The sequence below is a fragment of the Oryctolagus cuniculus genome, chromosome 2 (assembly GCF_964237555.1).
Source record: "Oryctolagus cuniculus chromosome 2, mOryCun1.1, whole genome shotgun sequence".
NCBI classification, from domain to species: domain Eukaryota; kingdom Metazoa; phylum Chordata; class Mammalia; order Lagomorpha; family Leporidae; genus Oryctolagus; species Oryctolagus cuniculus.
In genome coordinates, this window is record NC_091433.1 from 20,005,483 (window position 1) to 20,031,829 (window position 26,347).

The 26,347-nt window shown below is 51.7% G+C and overlaps 1 protein-coding gene across 2 annotated transcripts in view; it reads right to left on the reverse strand.

The window, feature by feature from the left end:
- CCDC149 (coiled-coil domain containing 149) overlaps positions 1-26,347 on the reverse strand; it is a 97,902-nt gene that overhangs the window by 14,143 nt on the left and 57,412 nt on the right. Inside the window, exons 5-11 of one of the 2 annotated variants that reach the window (XM_008274661.4) lie at positions 16,653-16,769; positions 15,781-15,953; positions 14,255-14,327; positions 12,790-12,874; positions 9,277-9,421; positions 2,572-2,648; positions 1,198-1,230 (exon numbers count right to left, since the gene is read on the reverse strand). In XM_008274661.4, the coding sequence (XP_008272883.2) occupies positions 1,198-1,230; positions 2,572-2,648; positions 9,277-9,421; positions 12,790-12,874; positions 14,255-14,327; positions 15,781-15,953; positions 16,653-16,769 (703 nt within the window). The remainder of the gene's footprint in view (positions 1-1,197; positions 1,231-2,571; positions 2,649-9,276; positions 9,422-12,789; positions 12,875-14,254; positions 14,328-15,780; positions 15,954-16,652; positions 16,770-26,347) is intronic. The other variant, XM_017350540.3, reaches the window with a different exon arrangement.

The window sequence follows — 26,347 nt, forward strand, 5'->3', positions numbered from 1 at the left end:
ACCTTTCAGGTACCTTCCTTAGGTATCATAACCCCAGAGCTTCTGTTTCCTTATCGAAGATGAGGGGATCTGAGCAGATAAGGAAAAGGGAAAATGTTTTCTCTCCCATTCCTCACCAAGTCATTGTGAGGGGAAAAAAATCAAAACTCCAGTACATGCACAGAACTGGCAATCTGACTGTACAAATGTTTTCTCTCCCAAGTTAGCTTTGACTAGGTGGAGGTGTCCACCTGGAAACCCACGAGGAAGATGATTCTGAGGGTTGCTTCTGAGATCATCAGGGAAGAACAATGTGATCGATTGGCAATGTCTGCCACTGGCATGAGAATGGGTGTTGTGCAACATCCACCAAGTATTTGCTGCCCTTGAACCTTTTTGTTCCCCACTGTCCTTCAAGGTGGAGCATCTGACGACTCATCCTATTATTCTTTCACATACTTATGTCTTTATCACTCTTTCAGCACTGAATCATGTACCAGTTCATGTTTTTTCTCTCATGCTTGATGTATATGCCTCGTGCTTCCCTAACTGGGCTGTAGACTCTTGGACTGGGGGAAGGGCGCATCTGGAACACCCAGTATAGCGCTGAATCCACAAAGTTGATGCCCCAGAAAGGTAACACACAGTGAAGGGCTGTGTATTGGAGAAGATCCGATTGCTTCTGGATGCTGGTAGATGGAGATACCAGCAGTCGGCTGAACACATGGCACACTCTTACTTGGGACAGGAAGAAGAAGAGGATGGGGATGGGGGCACTGCCTCTTGTTCCACCATTCATGAGGCTAAATGGAGGCACATGACAGACAATGAGCAGACACAGGGACTGGTGGGGTTCATGAGGGAAGCTCTGGCATCCCCACCCCACCCTGGTTTGGAAGCCTCAGGCTTCCTCATTGGACAAGGGCAAGGCTGCTGCTGTTACGTAAAGGGGCTCAGACTGGGGATGCGCTCCTCTTGGTATCTATGTGGAGGCCAGACACAGAACACACACGGCCAGGGCATCAAAGCATTCAGCTGGCTCCCTCAAAGCTAATTTTACCCTCTAATATTTGCTCTGCATTAATTGAATTCTCTATTTCAATCGACTGTTCCAGCCAGAAAAGTTCAAGGGGACACAGATCACGTCTTTCTACTTATTGGCATCGCTGATGATAGCCACAGAGACAGATCTTTCAAATGGAACGTAATGGAACGTACTCCCGAATCCTATGGACACATTGTAGCTCAGGCCTTCCGGCAGCACAAGGAAGGAAAACAGCAGGGTTAGTGCACAAAGTCTTTTCGACATTTAACGACACCAGAGAGAAAATTCTCAGCGTTTGTTCCCCTATTCAGCTTCCAACTCTTAATTTAAATTGTAGAAATGAAACACTGAGAAATTTCACCAAGTCATTGTGAGGGGGAAAAAAATCAAAACTCTAGCACATGCACAGAGCTGACTGTACAAATACATGATAAATTCACCCGACTGTGTTGAAATGTGAGGCAATAAAAGGAAGGCCTTCATAAAAGATGAGGTTTTCACAGCATCAAAAGGATCTTGGGCAAAAGGGATCATTCAAATCCCCAGGATGGCACTCGCCACTAATTAGTTCTGTTAGGTCTTTGACATCCAGTTCAAGGAAGCGCTGCGAAAAACTCCAATTGATGAAACACGCTCGCGGCCCGCGGAAAGCAGCTATTCCAATTTACACTGAAGAACACTTGTTGTTGTCCACCTGCCCGTGGCTACTGTCATTCATCATACCACACAGGGAAGCAGCCCGCACGACGCAGGGGAGAGCAGGCTGGTGGTGCAGAATGGCCACGAAACCAAAACTCCACCGAGAGAGCTGCCTCCCGGGAACGAGCAGCTGGGGGAAACGCTCCCAGTGTGTTTCTGAGGAGTGGGAAAAGGGCAACAGCTGACGGGGGTCTCACGAAAGAGGTATTTTACCAAGATAACCTGGGTGAACAGACTGACAGCGAACCATCAGACATCCCTTATAACTGAGAGAGAAATCTCCTTAGGAAATTTTGAATCTCAAACTATGTAAAAATGGGACGGGGAAGGCAGGAGCAGGTGGTTGGGAAGTACATTTGGGTTAGACAAATTGTAGGTTCTTATATCCATTTTTAGTACTGGTGATTAAATGGAACAAATCTTTGTACCTTCTTACATTCAGTGTTAGGACTGATGATTAAATTGCACAAATCTTTGTATGTTCACACATTCATTTGTAGGAGTGATGATTACATGGCGAGAACCTTTATAAGATACCGACAGATAAATAAATGAAAAATTCACTACATTCACAAATGCTAAAAAATATATAGACAGACACAATGGCAATTTCAGAGTTTAGGTTAGCAAAAATTCAGCATGCCACAGACGAGGACTTGAACATTCACTGTCTTTTTCTGGTTTCTCTCGCCTTCCCCTGCAAATGATGGTTTCTAAGTTTGAAATATTTGTAGATTTTTCAGAACTGATCTTCAAACAAAAGGACATGGAAAAAGGTAGACTCTTCTTTGCCCATTATCACAGAATTTACTTTTTCCAAAAGACAGTTTTCATGAAGTTCTGCTTACCTGGGAGACTCCACAAACCAGAAACTTCCAGGGTTCTTAATTTTTTCTCCAACTCAGCCACCCGATTCCCTAGGATTCTGGAAAAGAGGAGATGTTGACAACAGATTAACAAGTATCTTGTCACTCAATGACTACCGGGAAATCCAGGAGTGTCTAAATAGAGAAGCTTTTTGGATTTGAAATATATGCTAAAATGCTAAAAATGGAGCATTTGAGTTTTTTAAATCACTATACACTATCAAAAGCACATATGAAAATAGAAACTCAGGCCCGGAGTTGTGGCGTTGGTAAAGCTACGACCTGTGACACCGGCATCCCACATGGGTGCTGGTCTGAGTCCCGGCTGTTCCACTTCCAATTCAGCTCCTTGCTAATGGCCTGGGAAAAACACTGGAGGATGGCCTAAATGCGTGGGCCCCTGTTACCCAGGTGGGAGACCTGGAAGAACCTGCTGGCTCCTGGCTTCAGCCTAGCCCATCCCCAGCTGTTGTGGCCACCTTGGGGGGGGGGGGGAACCAGTGGATGGAAGATCTCTCTCTCTCTGTCCCTGCCTCTCTCTCTCTCTCTCTCTCTGAAACTCTGACTTTCAACTAAGTAAATAAACCTAAAAAATAGAAATTAAAGTGAATGAATCAAAATATTAAAATGCCATTCAATTGAGTCATCTACCTCAAAGCAGTTCACTTTGGGAAACTAAATAACTATCTACCACTGCCCAAAACATCATATGGCATCTCTACTTGGAAAACACTCTTTGCAAACCATGATTACCCATAGCGCCCTGATCTTGATTTTGAGATTGGATCTGATTTTTGGAAACAGCCAAACAAGATCAGTGGACTTGCCTGGAAGTGTTGCTTTGAATCAATAAAACAATTGAGATCGGTCTTCCTAGACTCAACCTACATCTCACTCATATCCATATCCTTGATATCTAGCTTGTTACATGGCAGGTGTTTCATGAGTCCGTTAGATTATAAATTGCAATTGAAGACGACTGAATAAAAGCTTTTCTCTGTTCGTGACTTGTGGTTACCTATGGAAAAGCAAGCAGGCATTTCAAGGGTCTTCAGCAATTGCAGAAGCACTCGGATGATGACTCCAAGGTGGGCGCCCTGGGATACGGAAGCTGGGGAAGGAGGATTTAAGGAGATGGCACTGACCACTTGCAAGCCGCATGTTGCCTTACCTGCGTGCAGAGGTGTAACCGTGGACACGCGACCTCCTCCTTCACTCCAGACTAAATTAAATATGCTTGCGAAAGGATTTGATAGCCATCTGAAACTTCAATCAGTTTCCACTGGCTGGGCACTTGAAAAACCAGTCTTTTATTTTCTTTGGGGGGATTTTCTTGGCACTGCTGTGCTAAAAGGGTGTGGAAATCACCTTAATAGCAAACTTGCCATGCCTTCCGCAGGGTAAGTCAGAACACCAGGACTGCCCCCCCTCTGTATTCCAGAGATAGCTGCGCACACCCACATACATCCAGAGGCATGAATATGTATGGATCCGCACATATGTGAGGCTCCGCGTCTCCCTGCTTTTACCTGAGTTGACTTGCAGCATCTTCATTAATATTCTCTTGGCGTTCACAGCAAACTCTGCCATTACTCCATGTGGCTTTCTCCCCCTGGGTACTGAGCGCTTCGCTTTGCTTCTCAAGTCTTAGCATTCTGCAGAGTCTTCATCCATGACTTTCCACTTTCGCTCGGTTTGTCGGTCCTGTTTGGCTTTCATGCCCCTGACCCTTCAACAGACACTACAGCTCCTAATCTTGCTTTCAATATTTTGCTCACATCTCCTGATCCAGGCTCCCTTTCCACCAGCTGACGGGCTTGGGCTGCAGCCACAACTGTCCAAGCTCATGCCTGTTTCTGAATGAGATCGCATCACCGTGTGCGGCTGTTCTGGAAACAAAAGCTCAGCTCTAGTGTGAATGCAGCGAGCCGGCGGGGCAACCTCTGGAGGCGTGGCAACAGACATTTGGGGTTGCTGGGAAACACAGCCATTGCTCTAGAGATGGAAAGAAATGAATTTGTTGCTGATCCCAACAGTCGACTTCCTGGGTGCCTGCCTACATCTGTCCGTGGAGGCTGCTTTCTTTGGCCGGACACCAGCAGGCCATGGGGGGCTGGAGGTGGTAAAGTGGACCCAGAAAAAGTCTGGTGGTCGTACTAACAGCAATGCCACCAGCAACAGCAGCAGCGGCGGCACGTCTGTGAACAGCAGCTCCTCTTTCTGGAGGCCTCGGTGGGAGTCAGGGCCCATGCTGAACCCTAGCGCCTTTACAACGTCTCATCTAACCCAAGACCGTGACATTCTCACCCTCCTTTCACACAGGTCGGCCACGGTGAACGAAGGGTTCAGCAGATTGCCTAAGGACACACCGTTCACCTCAAAGCTCTGTCTTTCCCTCACCCCCTTGGATCGCTCTCACCCACCATACCCTGTCTTCCCAGTAGGAAACAAAGGCGCGGGGTGAGGGGTGTCAACTTGGCCAAAACCACATGCTGGATTCAGTTAGTTGTGGGTCTGGATTTGAACCCAGGTCTTCATCTGCCTCCAAAGTGCATGCTGTTAACCATCATCCCCCAGTAGCCCTTGATAAACAAGACTTCTTGTAACCCTTCTCAGGCCTTCCCTGAAGTCTGGATGTGGCCACAGTGGACTTATAAAAGAGACTCCAAGATGCTCCAAGTGCTTTGCGTTCATTGACGAGAGCAGGGGCCACCTCACCTGGTGGGGAGGCCGCCCAGGGAGAGGAGAGGCGCTACCTGAGACTCAGCAGCCGGCAGTACTCACGCAGGGAGGGGGAAGCTGTAGGAACAGCGCCCCTTCCACTCGGTTTCACCAATTCAACCACCAACCCTGACATCCACCTCTGCCGAAAGGCTGTGGGCATAAGGAAGAGAAGCTGCCCATCTCTGTCTTTTCAAAAATGTCTTTATTGGTTGCATTTATTTGAGAGGCAGGGTGGGGTGGTGGGGTGGGTAGGAGCTATCTCATTTGCTGTTTCTCCCCCACAAATGCCTGCAATGACCAGGGCTGGGCTGGAGTCAAAGCCAAGAGGCAGGGACTCATGCAGGTTTCCCACAAGGGTGGCAGAAGCCCAGCTACTGGGGCCACGTCCTTGGGCCTGCATTAGCAGGAAGCTGGAGCTGGGCGTGGAGCAGGGCCTTAAACCCAGGCGCTGTGGTACCACATGTGGGTGTTTAATCGGCACCTTAACTGCTAGGCCAGCTGCCTTCCCCTGTCCCCGTCTTTGAGGGCCTCAGAGTCTGGTAGGGGACGGAGAACCACGAGTCTCTGTGAACACTGCACACCCCTCCCCAGTCCTTCATAACCACTGACCAGGGAGCCTCACTCCTAGGTAAAGAACTGAGACTCAGGGAGGCCCCTAACCTACCCAGGCCCCAGACAAAAGTAACCCTGAAGATGAACGCAGAGACTGGCAGGACCGCATCAATGATGACGCCGCCACACTGAGAGTGGGCAGACCTTGCGGCGTCAGCAATGAGGGGTGTGGCAGGGTTTGAAGAGGAAGGATGGAGTTCAGGAACAGTGTTCTTGGCGTGGAGGTGAGAATGGGAGGGGTAAGAGTGGAAACAGAACAAGCAGCAAGGAGGGTGAGTAGCATGCGGGTGGGTGATGACGTCGGCCTGGAGGGCTGGGGTGCTTGTGGGGGAGTGCATGGGATAGCCGGGGTGGCCGTGCGGGAGCAGGCAGAGACCCGAGAGGGCAGGCTGGGACGGTGCTCTGAGCTCCAGCAGCGAGGGAAGTCAGGACAGGGCACAGGGAGACCTCCTGAGGGAGGCGATGGGGGCAGGTGGGGGCCAGGGCCACTGGGCCACAGAAGCCAAGGGAAGTTCCGTGTGCAAACGGGGATCCACACCATCTTAGTCTAGAATGGGGCCACGGATGGGCATGGAGAAGAAGCTGCTCAGAAGGTGTGCCTGACCCAAGGCGGGGGGGGGAGGGAGGGAGAGAGAGAGAGATGTTTCAAGACTCAGGAGAGAGAAAATCCAGAATCCTGGAGACCGGGTTGACAGCAAAGCAGACTATGAGAATGGGGAATAGAGACACAGCTTCAATAGTGTAGCTGAGAAGATAGGAGACAATGCTGGCGGTCGCTGGAGGCATGTACAGATTTGACTGTGTGTGTGTATATGTGTGTGTGTGTGTGTAGGTAGACACAGGACATTTTTAACTAAAGCTTCTATTTAGCTTCAGATTGTTGGAGGAGAGGGGGCATATCAGCTTATGTCTACTTGGCATCCTAGAAAATTCCAGAGATGGACTCTCCAACAGGGGGATTCCAACGACAAGGACACCAGTGAGGTCAGGGTTAGGAAACTCCAAAGACAGAACTAACCCAGTGAGTGGCCACGACTGCACCTGCTCTCTGGACCCTACAGAGAGCAGGGATGCCGAGTGAGGGGCCTAGAGACCAAGCAAGGGGCTACTGCTCTCCATCGCCGCAGATGGCCTCGCCCCCACTCCCACCCCTGGGGGCCTTCATTTGAATCTCTGCTCTCACACATGACACCCTGTGCTGCTACACAAGATCCTGAACTTCCAAGTGCAGTCACCATTGGCTGGGAAAGGGCAAAGGAAATTGTTTGAGACACAGCAGGAGGGTAGCAAAAGGCCAATATGTTCTCATATGTTTTTTAAAGATCTATTATTTATTTGAAAAGCAGAGTGAGAGAGAGAGAGAGAGATCCTTCATGTACTGGTTCACTCCCCAAATGGTTGCAAACAGCCAGGCCTGGGCGAGGCAGAAGCCACGAGCCAGGAACTCCATCTGGGTTTCCAACTCAGCTGGCAGGGGTCCAAGCACTTGAGCCATCCCCTTCTGCCTCCCAGGCACTTTCAGCAGAAAGCCGGATGGGAGGCAGAGCAGCTGGGACTTGCACCAGCACTCCGATATGCGAGTTAAGTGGCAGCTTAACCCTCTGTGCACGATGCAGGTCTGCGCCCTTGTTTGTTGCCCACCACTGCTGCCCCCACCCCTGCAGGGTTGGAAGGACCGGAGGCGGAGGGATTCACCCTTGGCCACCAGTCCGTAAGACAGACGGACCTTGTCCCTTGCTCAGCAACAACCAGAGAACCGCCCACCTTGGCGAGACGACCTCCAAGCAAACTGCCTATGAACTGAACGTTGCTCAAAATATAAAGTCCTAGGTTTCTCCATCAAATCTTCAAGATGGCTCCCCTTGGGCTTTCTCATGGAGGGGAGCTGTCAGGCAGTGGGCGGCCAGTAGGGGGAGCACCTGCTTACAGATGGAACCCCTGTCTTCCAGTGTATAGAGCTCCGCCCACACAAAGCTCTATTATTTCATGTACACAACTAAACTACGGGCGTAACAGCAAACAGATCCAATTCACACTCCGTTCTCAGCCCTCGTTCCACTTATAGCATAATTAGTTTCCTTACACAAGCACCATAAATTAAATACGCAGTGGAAGTATGCATCGAAAGACTTCCTTAGAGTTAAAACTGGCACATTAGGTACTAGGTACCCTAGGTACCTACGAACCTACGAACAATCTCGAAGACGTGTTGTTACAAGAGGAAAAAAGCAAGGAGCAGGACAGTGAGAAAACAATCTTTGTGGGGGGGGGATAAATATTAACTGCCATGAGATATGAGATGGATATATAGATATATAAGTAGGAGAATATGTGTGTGTGTATGTGTGTGTGTGTATGTGAGAGTGTTTCAAAAAGTTCGTGGACACGTAGATCAGGAAAAGTCTATACATGGATTCCAATCAGAATGAGCTTATCTTTTAATTCCATTTTTCCACGAACTCTTATGATATCCTCTTGTATTCTGCAAGGAAAGACACACAGGCAATGAGGAATGGCTGTTTCCCCAGGAAGGGAATTTGGATGGTGAGAAGAGAGGTTTGCACATACGTTGCTGTTTAGTCTTTTAGATTCTGAACCACAGGATGGCTCAGCAATTATTGAAACACAAAAGTTAAGCATGAAAACAAAAAGAAACAAGGCCGAACACAAACAAGTCTCTTTTCCATACAGGGCCTGATCGCTTAGAACCTTGGGAAGGTGTGACCTGCAGAGGAGGGGCAGATTGACAGTTCCAGTAGGCAGTGGGGACCCAGCCTGGCTCTGCAGAGGAGGCTGGTGGCTGGTGCCCAGAAAGGAGTTGGCAGGTGGGCAAGGCGGTGCCTGGGTGTGGGTGGGGCGGGGGGCCAGAGTCTGAGGATGGAGCCGATGAGGAAGACAGGAGCCAGTAGGAGAGGTGCTGAAGACCCACAGCAACATATTATAACATATTATAATACATACAATATAACGCAATATAAAACAAATGCAGGAAAGCTGTCACCTAACGGGGAACAGGAACGAAGAATGAGATGGTTCAAGCATCTGTCCATCAAATCCCAGGGGTGCCCACGGTGGGCCTGCACCACACCACGCTAGGCACTGGGAGAGAGCTGGGACCGTGATTAGGGGCAGACATTCTGACCCAGGGACAGCTACCACCCCACTGATGGGTTGGTGGGACCTCAGTGTTAGGATGGAGGGCAGAGACCAGCAAAAAGTCTTCCAATTATGCTGGAGATGGTAGCAGACAGTCCCCGGCCTCCCCTCCCCCTCGTGAAGCCTGCCGTCCCACCGGGGTTCTGGTCCCGGGCAACCTTGGCCCTCCCCCGACGCGCGTGCCCGGCCACGTACTTGTTGGTCTGCCTCTGATGCTGAATGACCATGTTCTTCTCGTGGACGGTCTCCAGCAGGGCCGTGGCCAGAGACTTCAGGTCGGAAACGGACTGCGGCGTCGCTGGGAGACTGCACCCGTGATCTTCCGAGAGCAAATCCTGAACTAGTAGGGTAGGGAAACGACAGCTCAGGTCCCAACTCTCCCGGAACAGTCGACTGCAAACCAGCATCAGCTCTTCCTAGGCATGTCCCCAGCTCCTAAGTGCTGCTGGACTGTATCAGCGTCCACCTCGGGTGCCCCAGGCCAAACAATCAGAATCCAGTGTGAAGGCGAAGCACAGCCTCGGGCCCTTTAGCCCAGCATTTTTTTTTTAAATTTTTATTAATACATGAGATTTGCAGGTTTTTTTTATTATTATTATTTTGACAGGCAGAGTGGACAGTGAGAGAGAGAGACAGAGAGAAAGGTCTTCCTTTGCTGTTGGTTCACCCTCCAATGGCTGCCGCAGCCAGCGCACCGTGCTGATCCGATGGCAGGAGCCAGGTACTTACCCTGGTCTCCCATGGGGTGCAGGGCCCAAGCACTTGGGCCATCCTCCACTGCACTCCCTGGCCATAGCAGAGAGCTGGCCTGGAAGAGGGGCAACCGGGACAGAATCCGGCGCCCCGACCGGGACTAGAACCCGGTGTGCCGGCGCCACAAGGCGGAGGATTAGCCTAGTGAGCCGCGGCGCCAGCCTAGCCCAGCATTTTAAGAGGACAATAATATTGCATCTGTCCCATAGTTTAAAAACTTTCATGCTCACTGACACATGACCACACAGGTGTGGTGGGGGGACCTAGGAAGTATTGTTTATTTCTAGTTCCTGGACAGGGAAGCAAGGCACAGGTAGATTAAGCACAGTGGTTGAAGGTCTTACAGCCACACAAATGACAATGACTCTGACCCTCGAGCGCCCTGCTGTATCTCAGGGTTCCCCATGGTGTGATACCCCGGAAGGTGGCAATATAATTGTGGAGATTATTTAAAATGCAAAATAGCTTTGATTTTTGTTAATAGCTATGTATTTATTTGAGTGTATTGTAGAAAAGAATATAAGTGGCATAGGAAATCAGGGCTTTCACAGATGCTACTACACATGACAAGGCCGAGTCAAACACGCCACTTTAAAATGGATTTAAAGAAAAATATTAGGCAAATAACAGCATACGTTGTACAAAGATATGGCAAAGAATTTCACAGCAGACAGCAAATGTCTAAATACTGGAAAGAATACAATACACAAATGCTAGATATTCCAGAATGCTTGTTACTCTACCAACTAATCACACTCACGGCCAGCTTCAAAATGAAGACAAACAACACACACAATTCAACGTAACGGCAGGACGGAGACCTACGCCAAGTGATCCCTCCTCTCCTGTGCATACCCTGCCCTGAATGAGTCTCTGCAAACAAATGTCCATTCATCTAGGCAGGGCTCTCATAGACACTTCTGGTTTTTGGTCCAGTTTCACATGTGTCTACTTAAACATTTTTTTCCTGATTTTTTTCTCTATTCCACTTACGTAAAAAGGAATGTTTCAGGCATGGTGTAACTAACTAGAACCTAGTAGGACCATCACCGCTTTTATTCCAAATATCATACTTCCGTCAGTGAAAGATTTCGCTGGCCTCTTTGGCAATAAAATGCCAGTGACGAATAAGACCAGAGCGGTATCTGCTACAATCGCCACAACTTCTTCAGAAACAATCCTGCTAACAGTCTGCTCCAGCATCATGCTTGGCTGAGCTCGAGTCACTGTTGGGAGCCAGCAGCCCCACCCACAGCACAGGCCTGATCCACTCGGTGCACTGCTAATTCTTTGCCTCCTGTGTTGCTGCCCTAGGAACATTCTTTTTTTTTTTTTTTTTTTTGACAGGCAGAGTGGACAGTGAGAGAGAGAGAGAGAGAGAGAAAGGTCTTCCTTCTGTTGGTTCACCCTCCAATAGCCGGCGTGGCCGGCACACTGCGGCCGGCGCACCGCGCTGATCCGATGGTAGGAGCCAGGTACTTACCCTGGTCTCCCATGGGGTGCAGGGCCCAAGCACTTGGGCCATCCTTCACTGCACTCCCTGGCCAGAGAGCTGAGAGCTGGCCTGGAAGAGGGGCAACCGGGACAGAATCCGGCACCCCGACCGGGACTAGAACCCGGTGTGCCAGTGCCGCAAGGCGGAGGATTAGCCTAGTGAGCCGCGGCGCCGGCCTAGGAACATTCTTATACTCGTGCGTATGTGTCCTTTCTGCCTCTAGATTCTGTTCTTCAAGTCTGGTTTGGGTTTTTAAAGTACATTCTTCATCCTAGCTTCACTACAAAAGTAACCCATATTTTTAAAAGGGGTATGTAAACCGAGATCACGCAAAAGACAACCACCACTGGTACTCTGGCCAGAGAGAAAATAAATAAAAAAAAACCAGCATGCATCCCCCACTCTATATCTTCAAATACCAACTGCAGACATACAAATTCACATCATATTTTCTCTTCAAGAATGGGAGGAAGCCCTGCTCTTCTCACTTAGCAAAATTCCCCATCATTAACATTCCTTAAAACATAGGATTTCATGGCTACTTCAGTAGCCTATGCACACAGACATGTAACAATTTATTTATTGCTGAATAGTGATGCTGTTTCCACTTCTTATTATAATTAATGTATGAAGAACGTTCCTGTAGCAAAACTTTTACACGCATCTGTGATTATTTCATGCTGGTTCAGAGGCGATTGTCTTAAGGCTTAGCCACACCGCGTGCCGTACGCACGTGGGCTTCATTTACCGCCCTCAGATCACTGCTGAGGTGCGTTCCACAACCAGTGTGCTAGACAGACGCCATCAGACCGACCGCCCCGCCGCCAGGCCTGAGTGTGGCTGGCGTGCCCACTTCAGCAAGCGCGGGGGGCTGGCGGCTCGGGTTTAGAACCGAGTTCCCAACATTAAGCATCAGAAGGGACTCTCCGCTGTTTATTCCCGGGGGCTGTTCCTAGAAGGTCATGATTTTTCACTGGAACTGACAAGGAGGAGGAACAAACTTGCAATCAATAAATGTTTCCTTGCCAAAGGCCCAAATTCCATGCTAACACGATCTCAGTGGCTTGGGACTCATCCCTTCGGAAGGCAGAGGCCGGGAAGAGGAGAAATTCAACGAGGCGGAAACACATCCCGGGAGCTGCTGAAGTTTTGACCAGGGAAAGGAAAGCATTGTGAGAGGAGAGGCGGGGTCGAGGCATCCCCACTGTCAGTCCCGACAGAAACTGCCAGAAACTGCCGCACCTGGGGAACTTCTCAGTAACCCACATTCTCAGTCCCACCCCAGACCCGGAGAGTCGGAAACTCTGGGATGGAACCTGGACAAGCCCTCCGGGAAGTTCTGAGGCAGGTGGAAGCCAGGGAGCTCCCGCTCTCAGACGGCCCTGCCTCCCCGCCCACGGAGCCAGCAGCTCCAGCACTCTCTGCCCTGAAGCAGTGCCTCCCAGAGCACAAAATCCTACCTTGCTTTGCAGACAGGACTCCAGTCAGAGCGCTGCTGCTCGACTTCCCCTGGCCCTTCGAGTTCTTCCGCCTCTCGAGAGCATTCTCGAGTAGCGTTGGGAGAAAAATAAAGACCTCTGTCAGAAGATCAATCACGGAAAATGCCCGGCGACAGCAGGTGCACCCTCGCATGGGCACACAAACGTCCAGTGCTGGGTCCCTGCCAGAGTGCTGATTTGTAGGGACCCAAGAGGGTCCCAAGAGTAATTGCTGGCAGAGTGACAGCAATTATTGCCCCCTGTCTTCAAAAGGTGTCCCATGCATGTCTGTCCAGTTGAGTCAAACCTGAGGCAAGAAGGCAGACTAACAGGTGAAGTCATGAGTTAACGGGAATCCCTCCAGAACAGAATGAGATGGAAAACGGGCTACTTGCACGTTCTACTGGTGGTAACTGACAGAGTCTGTGGCTGGATTGGAAAAGAGATCCGTGATTGATTACTGATGCCTGCCATGGACACAAGAGTGAGGAAGTGCACGTGTGCTATGGACTCGGCAGTCCTCGGGCAGATTCTTACATGAGAATTGATAGGTAGTGTGGGGAGCAACCGGACTAGACTGAGTTACTGGAATTAAGACTTATTCTATGCATCTGCTCTCCCACAAGGTAGCAAATAGCCAGTGCTTGGCATATAGAACTGAATACACTTTGCTAAACGTTGCACCCACACATTTTTAAGAATCACGTATTAAAAGCCATATCCTTTGGAGGCGAGCGTAGGCACAGATGGGTGTAGAGCGTGGCCCCCACAGCACGGAGCAACCAAGCTACCACCAACAAGCAGGGGAGCGAGTAGGCTCTCCCAGGCTGCCAGACGGCTGTAAAACTTCACCCTCAGGAAGAGAAATCTATTTTCAAAGCAGAGAAACCCAGGAGATTTGTCTAATTATAACCCTTACAACTAACATCTGCAGAAATAGATATTATCAAACTAATGGTGCTGGAATTAGACGAAATAACAGTGGGGAGAATTTAAACACTCTGTCCTTTCCATGTGACGTGAACATTATCGTCGCGATCATCATTTCCCAATCTTTGTTTCTCCCATCCCTCGGAAATCATTTTCTTATGGATGATTATGAGACAAACAGCATCTGATGACTGAACGCTTTATGGAGAAAATGGATAAGAGAGCTAATTTCTCATAGACAGAGGTAATAAAGTACACGGGGCTGGGTTCTGTTGGTCTCCGTGCACCTTGCCCAAGCACCAGCCCCAGGAGCCGCTCTTATAAAAGCTGCTTGGGTTTTGTTCGCTGTTTAGGGTTTCAGTTTTCACCGGCTGCCCCAGTGATCCTGCCTAAGGGACTCTATGTGGGAGGCTAGGCAAATGCAGAGATATCTTCAGCATATAAGAAGGAATGAAAGCGGAATGACTTTTAGATGTACAACACTGAATCACCATCATCTGCGTCACCATTTCGCTACCTTGTATTTGGCAATGTTCGATTTCAAAAGGTTGACCTCTTCGTGGAGTTGTTTTAACCTCTCTTGAAGATACCTGGAAAAGAACAGAGACAACCAAGATGTGTTCGGGGGCAAAAGAAAATCCACACACTAAAGGATAAGAACAGGGGCCGGTGCTGTGGAGTATTGGGCTAACTCTCCGCCTGCGGCACCAGCACCCCACATGCAATATTCGAATCTCCACTGCTCCACTTCCAATTCAGCTCCCTGCTGATGGCCTGGGAAAGCAGTAGAGGATGGCCCAAGTCCTTGGGCTCCTGCACTGGTGTGGGAGACCTGGAAGAAGCTCCTGGCTCTTGGCTTTGAATTGGGTCAGCTCAAGCCATTGCAACCATTTGGGGAGTGAACCAGCAGATGGAAGACCTCTCTCTCTGTTTCTCCCTCTCTCTGTTAGTAGTTCTTGCTTCTCAACTAAATAAGGAATAAATCTTTTACAAAAAGGATAAGAGCAAACAATGAACACCCCCGCTGGAAGAGGTGTCACTTACACATAAGACATCACCTTCTCCCCACAGAAAGGAGCAGGAGGACGATGTGTGTTTTCATGACCTTTTCTTTAATGGAGGCCATCAAGGTCAGACATGCCCCAGTCACAGACAGCCCACTTAGAACAGCCCTCACAGGGCTCCCCTAGGGGGCAGCAACACAGTTCTCACAGAATTCTCATTAAGGTGATTCCAAGGGGAGCAAGGCAGGCAGAGAGCATCAAGTCAGACACTGAGCCACGCTGAAATTTGCCTGGGGGCAGAGAAACAGCTCAGGGACTTTCTGCATTTATTGTCCTACCCTTCTCCCTCTCCTGGACAGCAGTAATGAGGGGCTCTGACTGCATCCATGTGTCTGCACCCAACGGGGAAGGGCGCGGGCAGAGCCCGGGAGCCAGAGCGAGTGAATGTGAGGGCGCTTTGGAAAGTTCGTGGGAAAACAGATTTAAAGAATGCTTTTGTTTTTGCTGCAAACACTTTGTGAGATCCACATGTGCCTTTTTTACTTTTTTTTTTTTTTCATTTGACAGGTAGAGTTATAGACAGTGAGAGAGAGAGAGAGAGAGAAAGATCTTCCTTCCATTGGTTCACCCCACAAACGGCTGCTACACCAATCTGAAGCCAGGAGCTAGGTGCTTCCCCCTGGTCTCCCATGCGGGTGCAGGGCCCAAGCACTTGGGCCATCCTCCACTGCCTTCCCGGGCTACAGCAGAGAGCTGGACTGGAAGAGGAGCAACCGGGACTAGAACTCGGGGCCCACATGGGATGCTGGCGCCGCAGGTGGAGGATTAACCAAGTGAGCCACGGCGCTGGCCCCCACACGTGCCTTTTTCATTCTACACATTTCCCACGGACTTTGGGAGGATACCCTTGTACAGGACGTTGCTGCCCTTGTTCCCCGGGGGAGCTGTGCCTCTCTTTTCACTGGCAAGGCCATTTTCCCCATGTAACTAGGGCTGCAGGTGGCTCCCGGTGCACGGCCCACCTGGCCTGGCCACTTGCCTGTTCTCCATGCACAGGGCGTCCACGTCGATGATGCGGTTCTCGTGGCCGCCCAGGATGTGGTTGAGCTCCTGGTTCAGCCTCTCCACCTTGTCCTGGTAGGAACAGCGCTCCTCCTTCACGTCCTGAAGCTCATCCACCGAGGCCTGCAGGTCGTGCTCCAGAGCTTCGATCTGAAACCCAAGGAAGGGCCCTGACTCACCACGGCCCCCGCCCGCGGGCTTTCTGGCTAGAGGCAGAGCCTCCTGCTAGCCTGACGGACCTTCTGAGGGCTTATTAATTCCACTCGCATGTGCCACGCACCAGGGTGCAATACAAGCTAAAGGCAAGGGGACCCCCTTTCTCGCCATCAGAGAGAGAGAGGTGCAGCTGCGTGGAAAACCAGAAGCAAACTCCTAGCCGCTGTGGCGTGCCCCATAGCCAGCAGCTCCGGGAAACAAATTCCAGACGCTGGGAGAGGCTACTAGTGTCTGACAGAGACGTCTTCCAATCCGCTGTAGACCCAGAAAGCTGCTCTTCAAAACCAATTAGCAAGAAGAGGCGAACGAAATCCAGGCTCTCTCAGCTGCTCCCTACCTAGGGCTCTGGACCCGCTGAGATTCTGCCTAAGCAGCATCGCTCAGCATTTTAGTGGAAACTTGCAAATGAAGGCCAGTTTGTCACACGTGGGTCCCTCCCTGTCTATCCTGGGTAGCGGGGAAGTTTCTTGCTGCGTTCAGAACAGTGGCACCTACAGGGAGTCAGCTTGGGGACCGGGCATGGGACCGGGGGCTGTGACCCTGACTCTGAGAACCAAGGGCACACACGGTCCCGCTCCCCTACGTCCAGCTGTGCCAGTGTGTCTCCCACACTTCAAAGGGCTGACCAGTCACCTGCTCCTTAGCCTGCTCCAGCTGCTGCACCAAGTCTTCGCGCTCGTGGGCTGCAAAGTGCCGAACGCCGATCTCCTCATCCCCCAGCCTCTGTTTGGCAATGGTCATCCTCAAGAGCTGCATTTTCCATCAGGAGAAAGGAGAGAGTGAATGGATCCAAACAGAGACCCCCGGACATCAGACAGAAAACACGATTCTTTTAAGAAGCACCAGGGAAAAGTACAAGACAAAGAGATTACTTTTGTCAGTGTCATGATTTTTTTTTAAACTGCAGAATATAACACCTACTATATTTGTGTGTGTGCACGCCCGCACCCACATGGTTTAAGTTCCTAAGGGGAACACTGGCCTAAGCCCTTGCAGGTGGATGCCTCCAGGGAGTGCCACCAAGGAAACCGGCTCTGGGTCCCATTCACATTTAACAAAGTTTCAAAGCTAATCAGCAGGTGCACCCTCCCCCACTCTCAGCACCTAGGTGATATCCACAGCCTTCCAAACGTCCCGGCACAGTGACCCGGGCACTCTACCTCTGTCATTCTGGGCTAAGAGTAATCCAGACGAGGACCAGCTTTAGCAGAAAAGAGAATGGCGATGGCACTGCTATGTGGAGAAAAAGTCACAAACCGAGAAACACTTTCAGAATGAGAAGACTGTAGCGCAACCAATCAATGGGCTCTTGTGCAAGGGCCGGAGGAACCCTGTAGTGCCAAGGAACACACTTGTGATGCCACGTTAGTGGGAATAATAAACAAATAATGGGCTGGCGCTGTGGCGTAAAAGGCTAAGCCTCTGCCTGCAGTGTCAGCATCCCATATGGGCATCAGTTCGAGTCCCAGCTGCTACACTTCTGATCCAGCTCCCTGCTGATGCATTTGGGAAAGCAGTGGGAAACAGCCCAAATGCTTGGGCTCCTGCACTCAAGTGGGAGACCTGGAAGAAGCTCCTGGATCCTGGCTTCCGCCTAGCCCAGCCCTGGCCATTTGGGGATTAATCTCTCTCTCTCTCTCTCTCTCTCTCCCCCCCGCCCCCCCTCCTCCCCCATTCTTTGCATCTCTGCCTTTCAAATGAAGAAATAACTGTTTAGGAAAAAAACAGAATACTAACTTTCCTATGCGGTATGATTAAGCTAAAAACTAACTAAAAATTAAGCTAAAAATACTAAAAACTAACCCACAAAATAAAAAGTGGCCAGGCTCACCACACATTAAAATGCATACAGGGGTACTTTAAAATTTTCATAGAAAAACAGAACTAAACTATGCATTTATTTTTGTGTAAAAATTTTTTGGTGCAAAACAAACCAATTTTTATCATAATACGTGGAAAATGCATATTATGAAAGCACTAGGCATGGATTTCAGAATTTTTAGCACCAAAACAAACTCATACTTTTAGCTTTGCTTTCCCACACTCTTTGAAGTACCTTGTGCGTGCTATCAGCTTTCTTCTAGTGTTTAAAATAGGTGCACATAAATTTTATAATGTGCCTTTTTTTAATGTTTCTAAATCCCCAGGAATAAAATTGCAGTCTCCAAAAATGTCATTTTTTCCAAAGGGTCCCCTGCAGCAGCCACAGCTGCCTTATTCGGGCTGAGCCCCACCTGCAGCACCAAACCCTGGAGGCAGGAGCACAGTGGGAGCTACAGGGGGAAGCCCAGGAAGACCCAGGGCTCCCAGAGCCTCCTTCTCCCGCCCATCACAATGCCAGGGAGGCAATGGTTTTATAAAGATTTATTTCATTTGTTTGAAAGACAAATAAAGATAGAGGTAGAGTCAGAGAGAGAGAGAAAGAGAGAGAGAGAGAAGTCTTTCGTCCACTGGTTCACTCCCCAAATAACTGCAACAGCTGGAGCTAAGCTGATCCCGAGCCAGGAGCCAGGAGCTTCTTCTGGGTCTCCCATGTGGGTGCAGGGACTCAAGGACTTGGGCCATCCTCCACTGCCTTCCCAGGCTACAGCAGAGAGCTGGATCGGAAGTGGAGCAGCCGGGACTCGAACCAGCGCCCATATGGGATGCTGGCACTGCAGGCCAGGGCTTTAACTCACTGTGCCATAATGCCAGCCCCAGCAATGACTTTTTAAACTTGCAGCACTGCTTCCAGGCACCTCTTCTCAAGAAGTGCAAAGCCCAGTTTCCCTCCTCCCAGTACGGTGGATGGGATGGGAGTGGGTTTCCTGCACGGGGACAGTCTGCACATCCCACAGCCAACATCTGCTCTTCCTTGTTCCCATGGGAATCTTAAGGGATTGGTTGCCAGTAGAGACAGTGGCTTAATTGTCAAAGTCCATGAAGGATTTAGGGGTGCGTGAGAATAGGGAGTTCATTTGAGCCAAGGTGGAATATTAACTATGCTGAAATAATAAACAACAGCAGTGAACTTGGGAAGAAATTATGACTAAAGAAAAGAACATTTGCCAGTGACATTTGCTTGGAGTCTTTATTTGCAAACTACTCAATAAAATTCAACAAATATTTACCGCCAACCCAGGGCTCGGCTCCACAGAGGGGGTGGAGCATGTCCCAGGGAGGCAGGACCCACAGCTCAGAGGCCTGGCACAAGGCACGGGGCACCTTTGTCCCCTACAGCTGTGCTTCAGGGAGTCTGATGACGTGTGATCCCTCTTATTCATAGGTCCCGTGCTGGCCAATGTGCTTACCGGGAAAAATAATTTTTAACTCCAAATCAATACTCCAGGTGCATCTGTGGTCACTGTCGGACAGGTGCAGGGTGACAAGAGCTGTGAGCGCCTGACACACACGTGCCCAGCTGAGGTCAAACAAGGCCGCTCCTGCCTTCTGGCCTCAGCTCTTAGACTGCAAACTACAGTCCTTGGCGCGGTCTACTCAGGGCCAGGGTTTTCGCATTTTTGTACTTTTTTGGGGGGAAGGGTGATGTTGCTGCTTTTCTTGAATTGACACATAATTGCCGTACATATATATGGGTACAATGTGCATTACAATTGTGTGATGATCACATCAGGTAGCCAGCATATCCCTATCTCAAACACTCAGCACTGCTTTGTGGTGAGAACACTGAAAATCCCATCTTTGAGATATTTTGAAATAAACGGGACACTTTCGCTAACCTTAGTCACGCTATTGCGTAACAGCACACCAGGGACTATTCCTCCTAATTGCAACCCTGCACCGTCCACCAGTGTCTCCTGCCTCCACTCACCAGTCCCTGGGAACCTTGGCTGCCGTCTCCACCTCCATGAAAACAGTGTTCAGGATTCCGTGTATAAATGAGAACGTGCGGGCTTTGTCCGTCTGTGGCTGGTTTTATTTCACAGAATATAACATCTCCCAGATTATCACGCTGCTGAAAACACCAGCGTGTCACCCTCGTGATGGCTGGGTAGCAGTCCACGGCTGCTATCCACCCCTCTTCTTTCATCCATTCCTCCATGAACGGACACTCAAGCTGATGCCACACTGTGTGTGGCTCTGTGACCAGTGCCCCATACACACGGGCGAGCAGACACCTTTTCCACACAATGGTTCCGTTTCCTTTGGGTACGCACCCAGGACAGAGGGATTGCTGTAGCACGTGCTAGTTCTAGGTGGGCTGGCTGGTGTTGGGGTGCCTCTACCTGCTTTCCCTAATGGCTGTGCTAATTCACATTCCCACTTTTGAGAGCCCCCCAGGCCTGGTGTGGACAGGCTGGTGTTAACACAAGCACAGATCACAGCACCTGTTGCTGAACTCGGAGCGCCCTAGTAACCATTCGCGTTAAGTAAGGTGACTTTCAACAGAAGCACACACCAAGCAAGGCTGTGATGAATCAGGCGGCAGACAGGATGTGCCCAGAGGCCCAGGGAACCTGCCCCTGTGTGCCCTTGGGAGAGGGCTCAACGTGGGCTAACCCAGGGCTGGCAGGCACCCCACAGTCCTAGGCTCAGGACACCCGAACCCCAAAAGTGGACAGACAGGAAGACAAACAGCAAGCCAAGCGGGCAGAGGGCTCAGCTCCGAGGGAGTGGGGACAGAGCCCCAGGGCAGCCCCCGAGCCAAGTCTCAGAAAGCTGGGGATTTTCTTGCTAATGTGAAAAGTCCGACTGACAGCCTGAACTTTAAGTAATAAAACGCCATGGTGGTTTCCCATTCACAATATGCTTCACTGAGCACTTAATTTAGAATCACACAATTATGTCGGCCTAATGTCAATTAATTATTAACCATGTTTGTTGACAGCCTTATGAGCGCCATCTTTTACATACTCGGTGCCTGCTGAGCGTCAATAAATACGTTAGCAATCATCGGGTGTTTAATGGGCATACAATATCGCCTGTTAAGAATCAGGGCTGGCCTGGTTGAAACACTTATTTTGATTTAAAGATTTATTTATCTATTTGAAAGGCAGTGTGACAGATAGAGAGGGAGAGACACACAGAGATTTTTTCCATATGTTCTTCACTCACCAAATGGATGCAACAGCTGGGACCGGGACAGGCAGACACTAGGAGCCTCGAACTCCTTCTGGGTCTCCTGTGTGGGTGGTGGGAAACCAAGCACTCAGGCTGTCAACTCCTGCCTCCCAGGAACAGCAGCAGGAAGCTGGATCAGAAGCAGAGCAGGGGCTGGTGCTGTGGCATAGTGGGCTAAGCCTCCACCTGCAGGGCCGGCATCCCATATTGGCACCGGTTCTAGTCCCGGCTGCTCCTCTTCCTATGCAGCTCTCTGCAATGGCTTGGGAAAGCACAAGAAGATGGCCCAAGTCCTTGGGCCCCTGCACCTACATGGGATACCCAGAAGAAGCTCCTGGCTGCTGGCTTTGGATCAGCCCAGCTCCAGCCACTGTAGTCATCTGGGGAGTGAACCAGCGGATGGAAGATCTCTTTCTCTCTCTTTCTCTCTCTCTGTCTCTCCCTCTCTCTGTAATTCTACCTCTCAAATAAATAAATAAAATCTCTCTCTAAAAAAAGAATAAGAAACAGAGCAGCCAGGACTTGAACCAACACTCCGATATGGGATGTGGGAGCTCCAAGACGCGGCTCCCTCCACTACGTCACAATGCCTGCCCCCAAAACATTTAACTTTAAAATGCACGGGCACCTCCAGCGGAGGCGGCAGGAGGGACGTAGGGAGGTCGCCGCAGAAGGCACAGCAGACCCAGGGAGCGTCCCCCTGCCCTCGCAGGTGCCAGTTTGCGGAATCGGGAGTGGGCCTGTCCGGGGCCCGGGTCCTGGCCCCACAGACCTCTGAGACCCGATGAGGCTGCTCTGAGCTTCTCTTGGACCTCAGGGACCTTCTGTAACCACACAAGGCCTCCCTAGGGGGCTGCCACCAGCGGGACGCGGGACACCAGACAGCGCGCAATGGTGCCAAGTGAGCCTTTGGCTTAGCAGCAGTCCCATACACGTGGGACTGAAAAGGGGAGGGAGGCACAGATGGAGGGGAGGGTGACTGAGATAAGTGACATTAGGGACTGGGGCGGCCACCACCCCCTCCCCAGCCTCCCAGCCTGGGGCAGGACGGGCCTCCACCCCAGAGGGCAGCAGGGCAGCGAGCACCCAGTGCCCCCTTGCAGTGGCCACACAGCCACGTGCCCTGCACCTCGGGGCCAGCTGACGGGGCCAGCAAGGGGAACTGGGTGGGATTCAAGTTTGTGCCCCTTTTGTGCTGACTTCAGAACTGAATGTAAGTAAGAGGAGGTGGCACGTAAGACCCTGGGCACTGCCCCGGGGCACATAAGCCTCAGCCACTCCCACCGTTACTGTCATGCCCCTCCTCTCCCCTAGCCCTCCTCCCCCCACAGGTGTGTCCCCCACACAGAAGCCTTTCTTCTAAGCTAGAGGGAGCCAGGCGCCCTCCCTCCCCGCCTCCCCCAGACAGTGGGCAGGTGATGCCCCTTTCACCCTGGAAACCGGCTCCATGGGCGACAGCTCCAGGTACTGCATTCCCTCCAACAGGGCTGGCCTCTCCGTGCCAAGGTGAGGAGTGGCCCAGTACCCTGTGCAGTGCCCGCGCCCACACCAGGACATGTGTTCCTTAGACAGACATAAATGCCCAGCAGTGAGTTACGACAGGAGCCGCTTGCCGGTGGAGGGGTGCAGCTGCAGCTAGGATGCAACTGGGGGAGGCGCAAGGCTGCAAAACGCTGTGGTCAAAGGGCTGCAGGGCACCTTCCCCCTCCGCCAAGGCCCTGAGCAACCTGTCCTCCATGAGGTCCGCCCCTCCCTCCCCCCATCAGAAGGACTCGCTCCTTCCTTGATTGCTCCTCACACTCTTCTGCCTTCTCTACCTCATCTGGTTCTCATCACCTGCATCCATTTTATGCAACAGCGAGAGGCAGCTGGTGCAGGAGCATCCGTCCTCCTGCTGTTATCTGGGTTCAGACCCTGCTTCTGCTCATCCCAGCTGTGAGCCCTGGGCAAGCTGTCCCACCTGGCTGGGGCACATGTGATTTGTCAGTTCCTTCAAAAATGGGGACTGGGGCCAGCGCTGGGGCACAGTAGGCTAAACCTCTGCCTGCGGAGCCAGCATCCCATATGGGCGCTGGTTCTAATCCCAGCTCCTCCACTTCTGATCCAGCTCTCTGCTATGGCCTGGGAAAGCCGTGGAGGATGGCCCAAGTGGTTGGGCCTCTGCACCTGAGTGGGAGACTCAGAAGAAGCTCCTGACTACCAGCTTCAGATTGACCCAGCTCCAGCTGTTGCAGCCATCTGGGAAGTGAACCAGCGGATGGAAGACCTCTTGGATAAAGGGTGTCTTGTAGACAGGACAGCTATGTGTGGCTGCCCAGGCTGCGCACTGCACAACCAGAACATGTAGACAGAAGGCAGTGAACCCTGTTCCCAGAGCCTTGAGAGTGCAGTCCCCAGGGACACTGCCGTGGTTACAGTCCCCACACAGTGGCACTCACCTATCAGGACGGTGGAGGAGCCACAGGGAGGAATGGACGACAGGAAGGGGACGGGAGCCCCTCCTGGGCGTTGGTCCTTGTGCTGTGCTGCAAACAGCACACCCGGGGCCAGGTCCGTCCTGAAAGGCTTTTATTAGGCTCTCATCTGGCTGGGCGCTGGGCTGGGCGAATGAGCAGGCAGGGCCCCTCCTGAGCCGCCTTAACTCCTCCGGCTGGCTTTCCCTATATCCTCTGCAGCTGGTGCCAACCTTTTGAAAGTGCCCCGATACAATGGGGGACAAGAGGGATTGCAAAGGCCCCCATGGGCCCCTGGTGCCAACCTTTTGAAAGTGCCCCGATACAACGGGGGACAAGAGGGATTGCAAAGGCCCCCATGGGCCCCTGGTGCCAACCTTTTGAAAGTGCCCCGATACAACGGGGGACAAGAGGGATTGCAAAGGCCCCCATGGGCCCCTGGTGCCAACCTTTTGAAAGTGCCCCGATACAACGGGGGACAAGAGGGATTGCAAAGGCCCCCGTGGGCCCCTGCACTGCAGGCAGGGGAGTCCGCATGCCAAGGCTCACACACGCTCCCGTTCTGGCTTGAAACAGGACCATTTGTCAACGCAAGCAAAACAAAAGTGCTGTCTTCGGGCACTCTCCCCTAAGGCTCTGCAGATGGTGGCTCGTGCTCCAGGGCCGAGCACCCGCGGCTTCCAATTCCTGGAAGTGTGCTCGCCACTCCCCTTACACACCCAAGGGGGTACCTTCCAGCAGCTTCTCCCTGCACTCAGGTCAAAGCCAAAACCTCAGGTTGAAGACTCATGGCAGAACCCGCCCCCACTGCCTGGGCCACGGTCACACAAGCTAGGAAGCCCTGAATGAGGGGGACCGTCTGCTGGTGCGCCCAGACACCTGGAGGAGGCCTCATGGGAAGCGGTCAGATACGCAAGGGATGAGATGCAAAGGCCCTGTGGCATGAGCTGGGGGGAGGGGGATCTTAGAGGTACTGTGAGATAGTTCAGCATCCTCTGTACTGCCTGGGCAGCCGTGTACCTGAACTTGCTGGCGTCACTGGTCTTCTGCACCGAAGCACAAACAAAAGCAAACAGACAAGAGCACCGCCTGCCACCTGTCCCCTGGGAGCTGATGCTTCCAGTGCATCCTGGGATACACGGGCCCCATGTTATGCAACACAGCCTTGAGGAGCCTGCCCCAAAGCAATAACCTGAAGCTGGTGGTGTCCGTGGTGGTGAGCGGCAGGCGGGGGGCTGCATTTTGGGGGACCCACCTGCCAGATGCTGGGCTCCTCACCCAGACTAGTCTCTCTACTGGGGACCACACACCCGGGTCACTGCAAACAGTGGAGAACAGGAAGACTTCCTTAGGACTGCTGATGCCTTCTAAGCCAGCGCGGGCCTAGGTCAGGTTGAAGGTCACAGCCGCACCTACCCTCTGCTGCGTGCTTCCTGTGCTACTCACCCTCTACAGGCAGCTAGGAAGGCGCACACTGCCCGGCTCCCTGCATCTCACCCACCCAGTGCTAAGCACCACCTGATGATCTTAGTCTTGTACGTTCTCGCTGCCATCGCCACTAGAATACAAGCCGGATAGCATGTGCACTGTGCCTTCTGGATGCCTCCATGTGACCTCAGATACCAGAACGTCAATCAGCGCACAGTGAGTCCCGGCTGGTGAACAAAAGGATGACACCTGGCAGCAGTCCTACGAGAGGTGTTACTATTATTGCCATTTCACAGAGGCAGAGAGTGAGGCCTGGCAAGAGGACTGACTTCCCCCAGGCCACACAGACCCGAACAGGGAGAGCGAGAACACAGGTGCGCACCCTGGACGTGCGGCACTGCCTCTCAGCTCGTCCCAGGGGTGAGTCACAGTTTGGTCCTCCTGGGTCAGCAACTCCTGGCGGGGGGCCTGCCACCCCTCATGGCCCCAGCGCTTACACCGTGGAAACTGCAGAGCACAAGGCGGCCCTTCTCTTTCCAACAGCTGGTCCAGCTGCTCGCCTTGCGGTATCTTGTGACACGAGTGTCCTCTGCTGGCTTTGGGTCTCAGTTAAAATCCTCTGAATGCGCTCTTTCTCCAGTGCTCAGAAGGGACAGCCAGGCATGGGGGAGCAGTGCCCCTTGTGGGCAGGAAAAGGGGGCTACAGCTGTCTCTGTGGGCACCTCGAAGGCCCCCAGCATGGGATGAGTCTCTGCCAACAACCGGTCCTTATTCACGCATGGATGCGCTGAGCGCCACCTGCCATCAAGAAAGCTTCTTCCCAGGAAGATCTGCGGTGCTGTGAGCCCGCCTCTCCCCAAAGGCCGCCTCTTCCCCGGGGACCTTTTAAGAGCTTGAATTTTTTAAGGCAGGGAGGGCAGCTGATAGGTTTCCTTTTCATACCCTTTGTTTGGTTTGGATTGGAGGTTTGTGTGGCTGTGGGAGACTGCTGGGTGCTGGAGAGAGAGATGGCAGGGGTCCCACGGACCCCGTCACAGGACGCCCACCCTGGCACGGCAATGGCCGCGCCCCCAATGCCACGCAGGTGCTAAGCTGCTCATAAGCCAGAGGGGCAACAAATCTTTCAAGAGGCTGTTTGGAGATGCTTTATGGTGCATAGGGTTACAAGGCGCTAGCTGAACAAATGAAAAAATTAGTCTACCCTAAAATACCCAAGGCGAGTCATTTCCTATCACCTTGTTTCTTTGACAGACTTAACACCTAGAACCTGGCACCTGGAATAGAGGTGGTGACGGTCGGTCATCAGCTGCAACCACAGCGTGGAGATAAGAATCTGCCGCTCGGACAGTCACTCACACAGCGCCGCCCTCGGTCCTCCTGCCTACA